The sequence below is a fragment of the Mustela nivalis genome, assembly GCF_964662115.1.
Source record: "Mustela nivalis genome assembly, chromosome: 4".
NCBI lineage: Eukaryota > Metazoa > Chordata > Mammalia > Carnivora > Mustelidae > Mustela > Mustela nivalis.
In genome coordinates, this window is record NC_139023.1 from 111781363 (window position 1) to 111799007 (window position 17645).

At 33.5% G+C, this 17645-nt stretch overlaps 1 protein-coding gene across 8 annotated transcripts in view; it reads right to left on the reverse strand.

The window, feature by feature from the left end:
* SMARCAD1 (SNF2 related chromatin remodeling ATPase with DExD box 1) overlaps positions 1-17645 on the reverse strand; it is a 76693-nt gene that overhangs the window by 32477 nt on the left and 26571 nt on the right. For 4 of the 8 annotated variants that reach the window (XM_082728067.1, XM_082728069.1, XM_082728068.1 and 1 more), the window contains exons 6-9: positions 12219-12322; positions 5823-5924; positions 4463-4544; positions 2620-3011 (exon numbers count right to left, since the gene is read on the reverse strand). In XM_082728067.1, the coding sequence (XP_082584193.1) occupies positions 2620-3011; positions 4463-4544; positions 5823-5924; positions 12219-12322 (680 nt within the window). Of the gene's footprint in view, positions 1-1940; positions 2372-2619; positions 3012-4462; positions 4545-5822; positions 5925-12218; positions 12323-17645 lie in introns of those variants that run through there. The other 4 variants (XM_082728071.1, XM_082728072.1, XM_082728070.1 and 1 more) reach the window with 2 other exon arrangements.

A 17645-nucleotide genomic window follows, 5' to 3' on the forward strand; every position in this document is an offset into this window, starting at 1 on the left:
AAACATAAACACTCTCATACACAATGCACTTATGTTAAATAAACAAATTTTACTCATGTAAAATAAAGGTGACTAGAATATCAGTATCTTACAGCATTTAATGTTTAAAAAGTGTAATTCTCTGACAATGAAAGGCATAATTGAGGTACTTTTCAAGTTGTTTTAAAAGGTACTGCAAACATAATTTTCACAAGCTGTTTTTATAAGACAATGAAATAATGACTACATTTAACCTACCAATTTTACAGACCAGTTTTAACAAAAATTATAACTAAAATGTGTGTGGACTTGATTTGTTGGCTCAGTATACATTTTTAAATGAATTATAAATGACTTTTAAACTTCTGACAAATTCCCCAATCCTTTTTTTTTTAAATTCCCCAATCCTTAAGACAAATATGCTTCAACAATTTAACACTTTACTAGACTGTTACATGCTGTTCTTAATGTATAATGCCATGTAATTTTCATTAAAGGATCACTGAATATTATAATTAAAATTTCAACTAATTTTCAAAGGAATTTCTAAAAACAGCAGCTATGAAAACAAAACTAAATGTTTTTTTCTTTTGTTTCATTCTGAAGTTGTTTATAGGTACATTATTAAACCTTCTGAATAACAGGAAAAGAGTATGTCATATACAGCCATTTACTAGAATGTACATAATATTAACTTTACCTTTGATGATTTGAAGATGAAATTGCTCTCTAAATCAGCCACACTGAAAATTCTAAAGTGATTGAAAGTAGAAGCTTAAAGTTCTACACAAATTAAAATTCAAAGCTTATATACACAGACGTGCCAATGTTAACTTCATTTTCAAAAACTGTTCATTTACCTCCATTTTACTAAAAACCCTGTTTTTGCTTAAGTAGCAAGTTTACTTTTTAACTTTTACATAAAATAACCAACATTTAAATAAATAGCAAACAAAAAATACCACCTTTGTGTTCAATTTTTAGAGAGGGGGGCAAGAAACAATAGGGGATTTACGCAGGTAATGCATAATCTACAAAAATTTCATGTCGAGACTACACTATGCCAATTAATTAGTAGGGAAAATATGATTTCTACATGTTAAGTTGAATATTTTTAAAAACATCTGGCACATATAAGTCTGGTATAATTTACTTTTACTATACGATATTTGGGCAAGTAGTTACAGTTACTAAATACAGTGGTGTAGATAATTGCATTCCTTATTAAATAAATTAGAATCCCAACAAGCCTGAGCAACCGACTCTGCAATAATACAGGAGACCATTAAAGATTAAAAGAAAGAAGAAAAGGAAGAAAAGAAGAACAAGAAAGCCCTTCAGCAAATACTTTAACAAATAAATCACTCAGGCAAAGCCGAACAAGTTTTGAAAGGACCTGCTGTGACAGATGTTCTCTAGAAAAGCAAAGGCTTTAGGCAAAACGAATGGCTTTATTTATTTTATTTTTTTAAGCTACAAAATACTAGTAATGTTGTTTCTTTATTTTTCAAATATCTTAAGTTTTTAAAAAATGCTTTTTAAAACACTGTTCAGGAACCCTACGATCCTGCCACTTTAAAGACACTTATTAAGGGAACTTATGCTCTTACAGATTTGTCACAAGTATAAAATTAACCACAAAACAACTTTACTCCCTAAGATAGGGAATAAAACTTCCTTATAATTTCTAAAGCTTCAAGAGGCACTTCATCTTCTAAAGCTGTAAAAAAAAAAAAATCCACATTGCTTTCACAGCGGGGCCTGTATATAATTCATGCTATAAAAGCCCACATTCTCACAAAAGTCAAGGCAAAATTTAGAAGACAGAGTTCTTATATTTTTCTGTATGAATACAATTTGCTCACTGCTGACATTTATAAAATTCAAAATACAAGTATTTTGGATAACACTTGTTTGTAGGAAATCCAATTCCATAAAATGATCATGCAAAGTGTACTTACCAGTTACTTATGCATTCCCTTCACCTAACGCTTGAATTCTAGGCTTCAAACATTTTTCTATCCTTTCCAATTAAAAACGCTGCAGCCTGCTACACTCCATAAAATGGCCGTGTTGTTTAACCAAGAAAAACATGTTAGAGATTGAGCTGTCATTTTTAAAAGAAAAAGAAAATAAACACTTGCTTCTTTTGTGGTGAAGCATAAAACACTTAGGCTGGCATTTTGAATCATGGAGCTCCCCTGGACGTTGCTATTGCTCTTCAAGTAAGTTGTAGTAAAATTTCTGCCACATTCTTGCTTTTTGCATGGTGTCTCAGCAGTAACAGATCAGAACAGGCTAGCAAACAACTCCTTCCTAAATGTAAGCTCTAATTTCTTCTTCTGCAGTGAAATGAACCAAGTTTCTATGCAAAAGAATGAGTGACAGTATACCCAGCCAATCAGCTTGGGTTTTTTCAGGAAAATCACCCCTTAATTCATTCAAAATTAGGTCATATGACACTATTTGAAATACTATTGGCTTACAATGAAAGTAATGTTTGCCTCTACACAGGATAAGGCCACCCATCTATGCTTCCCTGGGCTGAAGACACCTTGACTATAAACGGTACTGTGAGTTAAACACACACACACACATAAACACACACACACAGGGGAAAAAAAAATAATGTAGCCTTACCAGAGCTTCCCAACTATTAAAGGGCCGGAGTTCTGTAATCTTCTGAGCCTTCTTCTGAGAACACTGAGGAATCAAAGTAAGTTCACCAATTGAAGCATCTTGAAGAAAGTGAAGAATTTTACCCTTATAGCCATCCTCCATCACTTCTTCACCACTACTATAGTCCTCATCTAGTGAACTACCCACATCAGAGCCTGAATCATATTCAGAGTCTTCAATAACTCTCTTAGGATTAAATACATTTTTTTTACGTTTCTTGTTAAAACCATTTTGTGGTTTCATGGAACATTTCTGTTTTAGTTTTGTTTTAGCTGCATTTTTAGGGTAATTCTGACTTCTTGAAGAAGCTTCTTTTCCATTTGGAAATTCACTTTGTGAAGCATATTGCATATCTGTGTAAAAAAAAAAGACAAAAATAACTAAGTTAGAAAAATATAAATTAAATATAAAGATATAGGTCCTCAAATAAGATAAAAAAAAAATTACCTAAATGTGTTATTTTCCTACTGAATACAGAATTCAACTATAATTTGTTAAATCTTGATATGCTTTAAAGAGAAATACTAAAATAGAATTTGAAGTTGTATAGGAGTTGAGAAAGTTTCAAAAACAGGTGATAACTTTAAAAAAATGAATAAAAACCCCCATTTTCTAACAAAGGTCCTGAGATTCTAAATGGCAGCTGCATTTCTGTAAGATACCCGAGATGCTACTGAGCAGCCCCACCTCCATGCCAACACTGACAGGTACAGCAAAAACATGTTCACCCTAAATTAAAACCATTCCTATTATATTAATTTTCCATCACCATGTACATCTGTTGAAATATACTATTACTAAAAAAACATTGCTACTTTATCACTGGTTAGCCTATCAGACTCCACAGATTTCTAAGATGCCTATGATTGAAGATAATTCTGTTATTTCTTACCAGTTAATCTATAACACCATACTTTACTATTTAGTATGTTTGTTTCGCTTATTCAAAGAGCTTTTAGACTTACACACTGATTACCATACATTTATTCTTGTGCATATATGGAAGAGAAAAACAAATTGGATAAAGTAGTCCTCAAATTCTTCACATTTATAATCTATCTCTTTTGAATCATTTTTTCAGACGCAGAACTGATGATATTGGTGGCTGTCTTTTTTCCACACAGTATCATTCTCTGTGCCATCAAGAGCACTAGTATGAAGGTATTTCTTAAAAGAATTTATTAAAAAACAAAACAAAAAAACTAAAACCACTGTACTGGGCTTTTTAAGCTGGTTTTGCAATCAAGCAGGCATCAGTTAGATCAGCTCTTCATAAGGATGTCACTAAACATGTATGATTCAACTCTTCTCCACTACTTCTCTAACATTTGGTTCTGAAAGTTAAAAGAACTCCAATACAAGTTTAGGGAACTTCTTTCATGCCAGTGATATTCATCTTAAAGGATTCTGATACTGGTACTTCTGATATTCATGTAAGAGCAGGCCAGGACACCTACACTGCAGTGATTATAAACCACCAGCCATCCTAAGATCCATCCTGTGAGCTGTTAAAATATAAAAAATGTTGCTTTTATATTCAATAAAACAATGATAATTTAAAAGCAGCCTTAACTTAAAAAAAAAAAAAAGGCTAGCCAATTGGAAAAATGTATTTACTATTTCATATTACACTGCCATTAAAGAACAGGCCAAAACATTTGAAACTGCTCATTTTAATTTTTTTTACATCATTATTTACAAGATCTTTTGCAATCCCATTCTCTAATAGGTTTAGATTTTCTTATATACCAAAATAAGAACATAATGGGAAGTATGTGTTTTCTAGGACAGAAGAGCTAATTACCTTGGTCTTCTGCAAACACTTTTAAAGATTCTAATGCTTCTGTGTACATCCATTCATGTTCCTTCAGTACTTCCCTTAGTTCCTAGAAATAAGTCATTGATCTTTGTTAAAAATCTAAAATAAGCAACTTGCAATAAACTTTTATGCTCTTTTAAAAGTAAATCATCTGAAAATTCATATCTGATTATTTCACATTTGTTTATATGCTGCTTTACAAGTGGTTTCTGTGTACACGAAATTTCACCTCCATGAATTTTAAGTCTCAAAAGGAAAGGAAGCTAGATTTTCTCTCCATTTCTACTCTCCCTATAAAGTGCTCTGAATAAATAGAATAAAAAATGTTTGTTCAATTAAACTTCATCAGGTAGCTAGGCTTTTACAAACTGCCAACTTCAAAACAAAGAGTTTCAACACATATAAAGAACCAACATAACAGGGACGCCTGGGTGGCTCAGTTGGTTAAGCAGCTGCCTTCGGCTCAGGTCATGATCCCAGCGTCCTGGGATCGAGTCCCACATCGGGCTCCTTGCTCTGCGGGGAGCCTGCTTCTCCCTCTGACTCTGCCTTCCACTCTGTCTGCCTGTGCTCACTCTCACTCTCTCTCTGTCTTACAAATAAATAAATAAAATCTTAAAAAAAAAAAAGAACCAACATAACAACAAGATTTTGCATTTACCTTGTAAGAATTCAGCAGATGTACTACCTGTGCATATACCTGAATAAATCAATGCACGTGACAATGTATTCTAAATGTTAAATAATGTGCTTCTACATATAATCAGGTGATAGAAGAGAAGCAAGCTTGGCATGAATATACAGACTGAGTATTCTTACTACTTACCAAGTAGAACAAACCTTATGGAATACTAAAATACTGAAATGCAGTATTATACTTCAAGATTCTTTTTTTCTTTAAAGTTTATTATTTATTTTTTAGTAATCTTGACACCCAATGTGAGGCCTGAACCCATGATCCTGACATCAAGAGTCATGCTTTTCTGACTGAGTCAACCAGGTACCCCTAACACTTTAAAATTCTTAATGAAAAATTTAAAGGGCAAGAATATAAAAAAAGCTAAAACAGCTGATTTGGCTTTCTACATACTCACATTTCATAAATGAGTTCCAATTGTTATGTTTGTTATGATTATGGTCATTATGTTGATATAGTTAGCAATTAAAGTAAGTAAACAATGTAAAGAATTAACAAGCAGTATAAAGGTATTTTATAATATTAATAAGAGTATATTTAATTAGAAAAATGCAAAACACACCCTAAGCTTTTCCAGTTTATCTCAAACACTATTTTGTTCCAAATATTTATCACACACTGATTAAATTTCTGTCCATGATCACCTACCTGCTTATCAAAATTGGGAAATTCCTTTTGCAATTTCAATACAATACTTTCTTGCTTTTCCCAATTATTACTAGATTCTGCAGACTCATTGGATTCTTCTCCCTAAAGGAAAGAAAAAAGAACCAATTAAGGAGATCATCTATAATGCTAACAGTCTTAAGACAATTACATTTATATTTGACTCGATTTGGAAGTTAGCACATTAAGAATCCAAAAATGTTTCTTGTGAAAACTGACAAATTTTATCTTTAAGGATAAAAAATATTGCTGCTTTATGATCACAAAAAGACCCTGACTGCCTATCCAGTAACTCACACTTCATTCATAAAGCACTCAACATAAAATAAATCTACTAAAAGACTAGCATGTTCCTCGAATTACTCTAAATAAATCAGGTATACTTAAGTATATTTACTAATGGCAAATAAAAAAAAAAGATTCAAATATCTCATCTATGCTCACAATTTTATATCTCCCTACAAATTTCAAATACTGAGAGAAAAAAGTTTACTTTTTGTTTGGTGCTGATTTACAGAATGGCTTAAGTATTAATTGTTCAGCCACACCATAAAAGTAACACAATAATAAAGAATTTATGTGAAACCAAAACATTAATCTGCAAATAATTATAGCTACTTAGACAATCTCTTTCTTCTTTGTCACTTGATTTAAAAAAACTGATTAGAATTCCATATTTAAGGGGTGTCTGGGTGGCTCAGTCAGTTAAGTGCCCAACTTTGGTTACTGCTCAGGTTACGATGCCAGGGTCACAGGATCATGCTTTGCAATAGGCTCAGAGGGGAATCTGCTTGAGATTCTCTTTCTCCCTCTCAAAATAAATGAATATATCTTAAAAAAAATTCTTGGGTTCATGCATAAGAAAATTTTTTGCATTTAGATCAAAAAACATTTATTTAACTCTGCTTAGAACTATACCACATACCATACAATTAAGATATAGAAAAATACAGCCTTGTGTTTTCTTTTCTACCTCCTTTCTTATCCAACAACTACATGTTATTTTTCTTTCCCTACCAAAGTAGCAATATTAAATTGAGTGAAACCTCTGCTGCACAAAGGTATAAAATGGTGTTCCACAAAACAAAGGTAAATAAAATACTATGGAAGTTTGGAATTGAAGAAGAAAGCTGCATGTGTTTTTATAACAGTGAATGGCCCATCTGGGTTGAAGCACAGAGACCATGGGTAGACTGCAAGGCTGAAAAGTTGTATCAGAGCTAATACTGCATTTGGCCTGGAGTGTTAAATTGAGGTCAGCCTTTTTTAAGAAAGCAAAGGATTTTGAGCTGGGGAATAAAACACTAATATGTGAAGAAAGCATTTCAAAGCCCTCAGAAATTCATACTGCCACCCCTCCTTAAAAGCTGAAGACACTGAAACTCCAAGAACAAACCTTTTAGAGGTCATAAATAATAACTATCTGAGGCAAGAAGAGAAACTTGGGTGTCTAACTATACATTGGTATTTTTCTACTATGTAAATGTTTGCTAAACCCTAGTCATTCAGGTAGCACATTCCTGGTTTTAAATATATTAAATGTCCATCAAAGAATGAATGGGTAAACAAACTGTAGCATATACATAAAATGATGTATTATTCAGCTTTAAAAAAAGAAGTGCTGATACTGGCTACAATGTGGAAGAACCTCCTAAAACATTATGCTAAGTGAAAGCTAGACACAAAAGGTAACATACTGTATTACTTCTATTTACATGAAATAGCCAGAATAGGTACATCCACAGACAGAAAGCAGACTGGTGGCTGCCCCAGGGCTGGGAGAAGTAGAGAATGGGGAGAAATGATTTAAACGGGATGGCATGCTATTATGGGATGATAAAAAGATTTTGAAACTAGACAGGGGTGGTAGATTGGCAATGAACTGTTCATTCTAAAATGGTTAATTTTTTTTTTAAGATTTTATTTATTTATTTGACAGAGAGAAATCACAAGTAGACGGAGAGGCAGGTAGAGAGAGAGGAAGGGAAGCAGGCTCCCTGCCGAGCAGAGAGCCCGATGCGGGACTCGATCCCAGGACCCTGAGATCATGACCCGAGCCGAAGGCAGCGGCTTAACCCACTGAGCCACCCAGGCGCCCTAAAATGGTTAATTTTATGCTATGTGAATTTTACCTTAATAAAAAAAGTTTGACATTTGGAAAGCAATAAAATATCTTTTGGGAATCAAATATATGATAGCACTAATTAAACATTCAGTAGATAGTATACCTCTCATTTGCTGTCTGCTCTCAGATTTAATAGTTCTGTCAGCTCTGCTAATCCCTGGTGACTTAAAATACCTATGCAATCCAGTGATTACACTAGAGCTTTACAGAAGACAGGAGATACACAGAGTTCAGGCCTAGATCTGTCTTCAGTGGGCTGTAAGGTTATGAATTAATCTTGTGGTTATTTTTCCCATTCCAGAATGCAGAGCTGGACCAGACATATTTAGGACTGGCAGCAATCCCATATTAGCTCCTTGGCCCATGAAGTAAGAACCATTATTGGAGAAAAAAAAAAAATCCAAGTTCCTAAAACTGAGGAGGGGACAGAGGGAGGAGGAAGGGGAAGAGAAGTACAAGTAGTAGCAGCAGTAGCAATACCATATCCTTGAAGGAATGGAGAGATGGAGATCACCATCCCATCCCAATGTAATGGGAACTCCTTGGCCTATCCAAAAGCTGGATGATGGGTTTTGGGGGATTATTTCAGGTTTCATCAACAAATAGGTGATGACCCCAATTTTAACTACTATATCAGATGTGGTTATTTTTACTGGAGCAAATCAATAAAACTATGCAGTTATCAGTCTGCCGGATGCTTCTTCCCCCACTGCCTCCATCCCAATTAGAAAGGACAAGTCAAAGCAATTTGTTTTCATCTGGGCAGGGTCAGTGATGGACACACCTTTGCTGTCTTTAAGGCTATGGTAATTCTCCCACTCTTTCCTCATGTAGTAGTCTAGGACTGATAGTTTCGCACAATCCACAGAATTCACTTTAATCACCTACTCTGAAGACATCACACTGACTGAACTTGGTAGGCAGAAGTAGTACCTTATGTCAGTAAGATACATGCATGCCAAAGAGTGGGAAATAACCACCCCACCAACTTCTGGGGACCACCACTTTCATAAATTTTATGGGGAATCCAATTTGGGCATGTTGCAAATGCCATTCCAAAAAAAAAAAAAAAAAGGAAAGAAAAGGGTGCATATAGTTTAATTCTACAAAAGAAGCACAACATCTGGTTGCCTCCTTCGACACTAGATGCAAAGTGGTGGGTGCTACTTAATTAGTTTACAAACTAACTCTTTACACTCTCACAGTTATAAATGTGTCCACATTAAGAGAAGGCTCTGTAGCAGGTTCAGAATACAGTACTCTGCCACTTGGGCTTCACAACCAAAAAGCAGAAGCAATGTTCTCAAAGAATCTGTTGCTAACAAGGATGCTGTATATGGTGTCTCTAGGAAGCCCTAATAGGAAATAACTGCAGAGACCCATAAGCTTTTGAAGCAAGGTCTGGTGTCCTGCTGAAAACTACAGTCTGTTCTGCTACAACACGATATATGCACTTCCAAAATTACCGCACTGTGCAAAATCATGAAAATAATAATCTATAACAGTATTTAAGAAAAACTATATTAGAGGCACAACTTTCAATAACTCCATCAGTGACACATTAAAAAAAAGAGAAAGGATTCTCGAAATAGGGTAGCACAATTTCACGTAAATTAAATGGTTAAGAAATACACAAATACTATAAAAAATATGAACTGAAGGCTGCTTGGGGAGTGTTAGCACTAGAAGGATGGCAGCTTATGAGTTACTGCAAAGTAGTAGAAGCGTTTATCTAAATGAACAGATTTGTTAACTTCAGCTATGGAATGGCATGGCTCACTGTCCTTGTGTTATCACTGCTGTACTGGCTGAAAATATAAATAAGAAATTATAAAATAAGCAAATATATATTTCTGCTCCTTTGCTAGCCCCTCCTTTCATACTAATACTGTCTATATATTTTTAACTTATTTATTTGAGCGAGATATAGAGAGCACGGTTGCGAGCCAGAAAGGAGCAGAGGGAGAGGGAGAGGCAGAGAATCTTAAGCTAACTCTGCACTAAGTGTGGAGCCCAATGTGGGCCTTGAACTCACAACCCTGAGATCATGACCTGAACTGAAATTAAGAGTTGGATGCTTATCTAACTGAGCCACCCAAGAGCCCCTGTCTGTATGGTTCTAAATTCAACTGAATCTATGAGTGACTCCTACTACATTCAGGATTAAAGCCACTATTTTCCAACCAGTACAACTGTTTCAGTAACACTTAGAGCACCTGCTAACTTGATGTTAAGCTGTCATGGTGTAGCCTTCTAGTCTTCACCATCATTGTTATCATCACCTTCTGCATACACATGGCCAGCAGCAGCAAATTACTGCAAGAGTTCTGTGATTAGATCATCAGAGTGGAACCCTAGCTCTTCAACATCTCCAATTTCTATTTCTTCAAATCTAACCTGCTTTCTTAAATCAACACAGCTTGTTCTAAATTTTAGAAACTTCTTTAGAGAATCAAAATCTTCCATAATCACAATTAAGTCAAGGAGAGTTTCCCACCACATATAATGCAAACACTCTTTTATGACTCTAGGCTTTTACATTGGTAGCAATGAACATTCTGATGTTAAATCTGTTCCCAAATTCTATAATCACATCTGCATTTTTTCCGTAATAACAATTAGCATCTTAAATGCTCACTTTAAATAGTAAGCCATAAATGCTTTTTAACACCGGGCTATCTCAGAAAGGTGATTTTCTGAAGCAAAAAGAAGGGAAAAAAATGTGATTAAGTTAAGTTTTTGTAAATAGGCAAGCTGATGCATTTTAAGAGTTTTTAATTAAATTTTTTCATTTGTTTTTATTTTTACAATAATTCTCTTATAACAGACAAGAATTAAGTAAAAGTATCAATGCAGATTTGAGCAATCCATCCATTTTTCCTATACCTGTAGTGAACCATAAGTCTGACTTTCTTTTAAAAGGCTCAGCTCAGTTTGGTTAGTAATAAACTACTAATGGTTTTAGCTCTAAGTTTCCACCTGGCACTAGGACTGAACATCACAGTAATGCTATCTTTCAAAGCCCTAATTCCTGTTTTTTGTCTTTCAGATTTGGGACCTGTAAGGCAGGTGCTGGAACAGATACCTGTTTCACCAAAACTGAGACTTTAATTTAATGTACAGTTGCTTCCTTTAGTTTACTTCTGTAACTACCTGGAAAATTCTTTTGCAGCTTTCCCATCTGCACTCATCGCTTTGTGTGACAGTTGATGGGCACAGGAATTTGCAGCACTGTTTGAAACCACTAAAGAACCACTAGTGAAACCATATTCCTCAACACTTAGAAGCAGAAGGCTTATAGAACAGTGGTACCACTTAGTGAAAATTCAGCAAATGAAACACCCAAGTCTGATGTGTTACTCAACAGAATGTACAAAGAAAGTAAATGCTTTACATCAGCAATCAATATGATGCTATTTTTCCCACAGCCATTACACAGAGATCTGTGAACTAAAATGTGGGCCTAGTCTCTTATACTACAACTGTTCCTTATGCCTAAAAAACCCAGTCACAAAATTTTTACTTCCCTTCAGTATTAGTTCTTAAGGAAAAAATGCTTCCACATAGGGACATAACAAATATCTCATTAAGTTAGGGTAGAGATTGCCACCTGGCTACTCTGAGCTTCTTATACCATCAAACCACAGATTTAAAAAAAAAAAAAAAAAAGGTTACTACACTAGTTGGGATATCTGATTTTGGTTTTGATTACCAAGAAGAAAATATGTTGTCTTGAATGCAGGCAGGGAGGACTATGTCTGGTTTCACTGGGAGGCCTCTCAGTAGTTCGAGACATAAAGTGGAACTTTAGAAACTTTAGAAAACATATAGTTTTCTAATGGAAAACTACAGAGTAATCCAATAAAAGCATAACTGTAATTATTTTTAGATAAGCAGTTAAATATCAAATATGTCATCTAGAAGGATTATAAATAGCTGCACTGAGGAGGAAATGGTGCTTGTGGTGATAACAGCTGTTTTTCCTAAGTGTTCAACTATATATTAAAAGTGTATTTTCCCAAAGTTACTTTATCATGCCACTAGAATATTTTTAATAATTCATTTTATAACTCAGAGATAAGCAATTAATACCAGATAAATTAAAAAGAAAGCAAAACGTCATAAATGAAATGCAAACACATTCTGATTTGGCTGTGAAAAAAGGAGTGATTCATTTAGGTCTAATATCCACAGATTCAAGATATTCTATGCCTAACAGCTGATTTTGATATTGCAATTCAAATGTAACTTACATGATCCAATCTTTTCTTTTTTATAGACTGATCATCATTAAATTCATCTTCCTCATATGGCTCTGAAGAAGAAGATAATTTTCTTTTCCTGGGTCCACCACCTTCTAAAACAGAGAAGAACAATCAAAGTCTGCACAGTCATTATAAGCAACATTAATGCAAAATGAAGGCAGAAATGTTATTATAATGAATACTTATACAGACAGTTCTCTTGACATCAGGCCCAATGTTATTTTTTCTACATATCACTTATACTCAGTAAATGTCAACTGAATTAAAGGAAAAACAGAAACACTTACCAGTCTTTCAAAAGTTTTAGAAATCACTATAATCGTGTTATTTGTAAACCATCATGTTATTTAATTATAACATATATCACTAAACTGACAGGTAATTCCACAGAGCAATATTGAAAGGAAAGGGTTCTCCCTAGTGACTGACTACTCAGCACTGAAGAAAAGTTGAGCCCTACCAGTGTAGCTTATTTGAATACCATCACTGATAACAGTAATTGTTTATTATGTACCAGGCTATGCAAAGGGCTTTTACTAACTCTTGTTTCATTTACTTTTCACAATAACCTTACATAGTAGTTAACAGTCTCTCTCATTAAACAAATAAGGAGCATGTGAAATACAGACAGCTCAAGCAATTAATGCTCTAAACCTAAAACCAAGAGAGTATAACATACAGGCTCTAACGGTGATAGAAAATTTACATATTCTGTCATAACTGAAAGAAAAACTCAATCTACATGATCTTAAGAAGCTGTATTACAGGGGTACATAGCTGGCTCAGTAGATAGACCACATGACTCAATCTCAGGGTTGTTAATTCAACCCCACATTGGGTGTAGAGATTACTTAAAAATAAGATCTTAAAAAACAAAAAAGGGAAGCTATATTACATATTTGTACTTCGAATACATTTATCTATTTCTTATATATCAGAGAGAAAATTCCTCAGACATACTGCTGTGCTAATATGAAAACATCTGCTAAAGCTCACAAAAGTGCAGTAGTAATTAAATCAGTACCGACTATGCTGTTAGAAATTAAAACCTGTAGAAGTACAATATTCAAACTAAACATTAACATGACAGCTTTTAAGCTGAAAGCCTACAAATTTTATAATATAGTTGTAACAAAGTGTTATTAACGTTTTAAAGTATAATTTCATGTAAGTATGGTTAGTATCTTCTAATTTATTTCACAAAGTAAATGTGCATTCTGCAGATAGCAACGAATTCCCATTATTTACTTTAAAAAGAATTATTACCCATATTATTTACTGGGGTAGGGTGAGCATGGTTAGTCAATAGTCTAAGTCTGAAAAAAACTTCAAATCTGATGATTTATGCCATGTGACCTAGACATGTTTCTTTCCTAAAAGAACAAGAACTTTGTTTTGTCAATAAAGGATTCTTCAACCTTAATTATCTGTTTAAACATCTTCCCTTTTTGTTAATATTATGACATCAAATATTTACATGTATTTAAAGTGGCTACAGGCAAAAAATTTGCAAAATATGGGAGAGAAAATGCAAATCTAAAATTTTAGTATGAGGTTACATAACAGCACAGAATGCTGCCTACATCTAAATCTACTCTATTTACAATAAATTAAAAATTCTGTATGTATCTGTTATGTTGTACTCACCTCAAGTGTATCTACCGTTTGTCACCATACAATGCTATTACAATATCACTGACTATATTCCCTGTGCTGTGAGATGTGCTCATGTGTGATGAGTACAGCATAAGGTATAATTATTGAATCACTGTTGTATACCAGAAACTCATGAAACACTGTGTTAGCTATACTTCAATAAAAGAATATTTTTATGTATCCAAAAGAAAACAAATTAGTATTTTATACTAAAAAGAACTTCCAAATTGTGTTTCATAAATTTCCATCTTTAATTGGAAGCATCCATCAATTTCAGGGGAAAAAAAAGAAGTTAAAATTTTACCTCATACCCCAGATAAAAATAAATTTCATCTAAGTTCAGTATTAAACCAAAAAAATAAATAAATAAAACATGAAACTGTAAAAAGAAACAGACAAAAAACACATAGAGGCAGTTCAACAGGAAAAAAAATGAAAAGATGCTTACCTTCCTTAGTAATTAAAAACAGGTAAAATAAAAAAATAAAATAAAACAATTTTTCATCCATTAAAAAATAGTAGACAGTCCTAGCAGACCACAGGAAAAGGCACTTTTAAACATTATGCACTGTTATACCTTTTTTGGAAGGCAATGTAAATTATACATCTTAGAATTTCAGACATCTTTTAGTCCAACAATTCCTTTTCTAAGAATTTATTCAACAGAACCGATGGAAATGTGTGCTTAAGTATACATACAAGAATTCTGTCTAAATGCCCAAGATATTAAACAAATTAGAATATACACATAAATCCTACTGTTGTAAATCAGGTAGACTTTCAAAGATATACATGGAAAGATGTCTCTATAATAAATAAATTTTATTATAAATAATAAAAGCAGAAACATAAAAGGGACACAATCACCTAAAAATGCTTTGCTTATTTTTGCGTGTCATCCTTGCGCAGGGGCCATGCTAATCTTCTCTGTATCGTTCCAATTTTAGTATATGTGCTGCCGAAGCGAGCACGCTTTGCTTATTTTTATATAAACACAGAGAAGTGGAAGAAATAGCTAGAGACTCCTGACAACATCAGTAAACTTGTATTATTACTTTTTAAAACAGGGTAAAAACTTCGGACACATACACATTATCTTTGTTTTTGTAACCTAGTATTTTTTTTTCTTGTAACTTAGTATTCTTAAAAGAAAACTTTCAGAAAGCAATGCATAAAAGGTACCCCTATTGTTTAACATGTGAAATATTATCTATAAGAAATTACAATTTGTGCTAAAACCAATCCAACATCATGATGTGTAGAATTGTCCAAAATAACTTATAGATACTTAGAAAGACCTTTTTGGGGAAAACTATCCTAATATATCCAAAATAGTTTCTTATCCTAATGATACTACATATTGAAAGCTATCTTATGTTGGTGAGGCAAAGCTGTCATTCTTCTAATCTATATATCACCTCAGAAGTGTAATGTACTAAAGATGAAGATGACTAATACGACGGTCTAGTTTATTCTAGAATGAAGCATGGAAGTCTACTTTAAAAACAAGAAAACCCTGATTTCTTGTTTCCTTATAACTTTCCACAAGAAAATATTTATTATTATTATTAATACTGCCATGGAGCCTAATAGAGGGCTTGAACTCACAACCCTGAGATCAAGACTGAGCTGAAATCAAGAGTCAACAATTAACCAACTGAGCTACCCAGGTGCCCCCAAAACACTTTTTTTAATAAGAAACAGTATCAGTGTACAGTGCAAGAATGAAAAGAAGAAAAAAACTCAGATGAAGTACAAATTTTTTTGAGGATTGTGAACTCCATGAAGGCAAAGGTTTTGTCCATTTTGTTTGTTATGTATCCTCAATGCCTAAAATAGTATCCGGCACCTAGCAGTAGATGCACAATAAAGATTTGTTAAATTAATATATAAAGCTGAATGATGTAAGTTGCTCAAGAGAAAAAAAAAATTACACACTATTATAAAGCTTTTTCTACAAATCTGGAAAGATTATGGAATATTGCGGTATTGTAAGAACAAGAAAATATATGTAAAACTTCCCAAACCATTCTGCAACTCAACAAATGTTCAATGAGTCTACCATTTTTCAGGAACTTTTACAGTAAGTGCTAGGGCTATGGTAATGAGGGAAATATAGTCAACCTTCTCCTATAGCATTTTCTATCATCAGAGAGCCTGTAAGAACAAATGACTGCTAACATTTACTATGTTAGCATACTTAATATGTACCACACACTACAGTAAGAAATTTATATTAACTTTAATCACTTCTTCACAACAACCTATGAGTTCAATACTATTATTATACTATTTTACTGCTAAGGAAACAGACACATGGAGAGTTAGGCAACACTGCCCAAGGTCACACAGCCAGTAAGTCGAAGAGGAAGAAGCTTAACATTCTGTATAGGTAGCACCCACACAACACAATACTATTCCCTAACTCAAACTGAAGAAATGAAAGATTTAAAATATTTCATAGGGATGAAACAATTTCATCTTTGGAATGCACTCCATTAGAATCTACTTGGTTAGAGGTACAAGTGAGATAGGTAATTGTTGAAGAGAAATGATAGGCCCGTGGGAACATACTACACTATCTTATATTTTTCCCTACGTATTTTAACGTTTCAAAAAATTTTTAAAAGCTAAAAAGATCCACTTAGGGAAATAGGCATTTATTCACACAATGTTGATGAAAAAATAAATCAGTACGACCTTTAAAAAGGTAACATGGAAGTACATATTAAACTTTTAAATATGTATATCCTTTGATTCAGCATCCTAGTTTGAAATTTAGCCTGCAGGGATAATAATATAAAGCTTTCCTTATAAGGTTATTTACTTTTGTATTACAGTAACAAAATAATGGAAATAAAAAGGCTAATTAACAAAGAAATAGTTAATAAATGAACCATACAGATAGTTACAGAGGAATGTTATGGGCAATATTTCAAAATTGGATAAATCTGATTGTTCTGATGAGTTATCTATCATAAATCATCACATGATTTTTTTTTTAAATGCAAACCAATATGACTATTGCATATCCTAATTAAATGTGTGTGTATGTGCTGTGTAATGGTAGGTTTGAGCACAGGAAAAGTTGAAAATGATACAAAACAAATTTAAGAGTGGTTAATGGAGTGTGAGTTTGTTTTCATTCCTTAAATGCTTTTTTGATTATAGGTTATTTTTACTTGTTTGGTATATACAAGTTGGGGCGGGGGGGGGGGGGGGGGAGACCAAGACAGTATCTGCTAAGGAAAAAAAAAAAAATGGAGGTGCTTTTAGCTTTTATATTGCAAGGTCCTTCAAATGCATTTATTTTTGTATCCCAAGCCTGAAACATAGCATAAATATTTACTAAATGAAGGAATCCTGATTACCAGCTAGGACTTTCCACAAGACATTATGTTCCTACTGACTCAGATTTGTAGACCTGTAAATAAAACCACAATGCAATTAGAAAGGACACTTAAGAAAGAAAATATACCTTCCAAAACTTCACTGTTACGAGACCTGATCTGTAGAAAACAAGCAAAATTACCAATGAAAACCTGCTCCCTCCCTAGGGGGAGAAAAAGAAAATCAGTCTAGAAAATTTGGTTCCCAAACAGCTGCATGACCTCGGGTACGTCACTTAAACTTAAGCTTCAGTTTCTTCATTTAAAAAAACTGAAGCCATTAAAAACTCATAAGGTTCCTGCAAGAATTCATGAAGGTGCTTAGTAAACTGTAGAGCAACTACTAAAACTGTGAAGATATTTATTATTA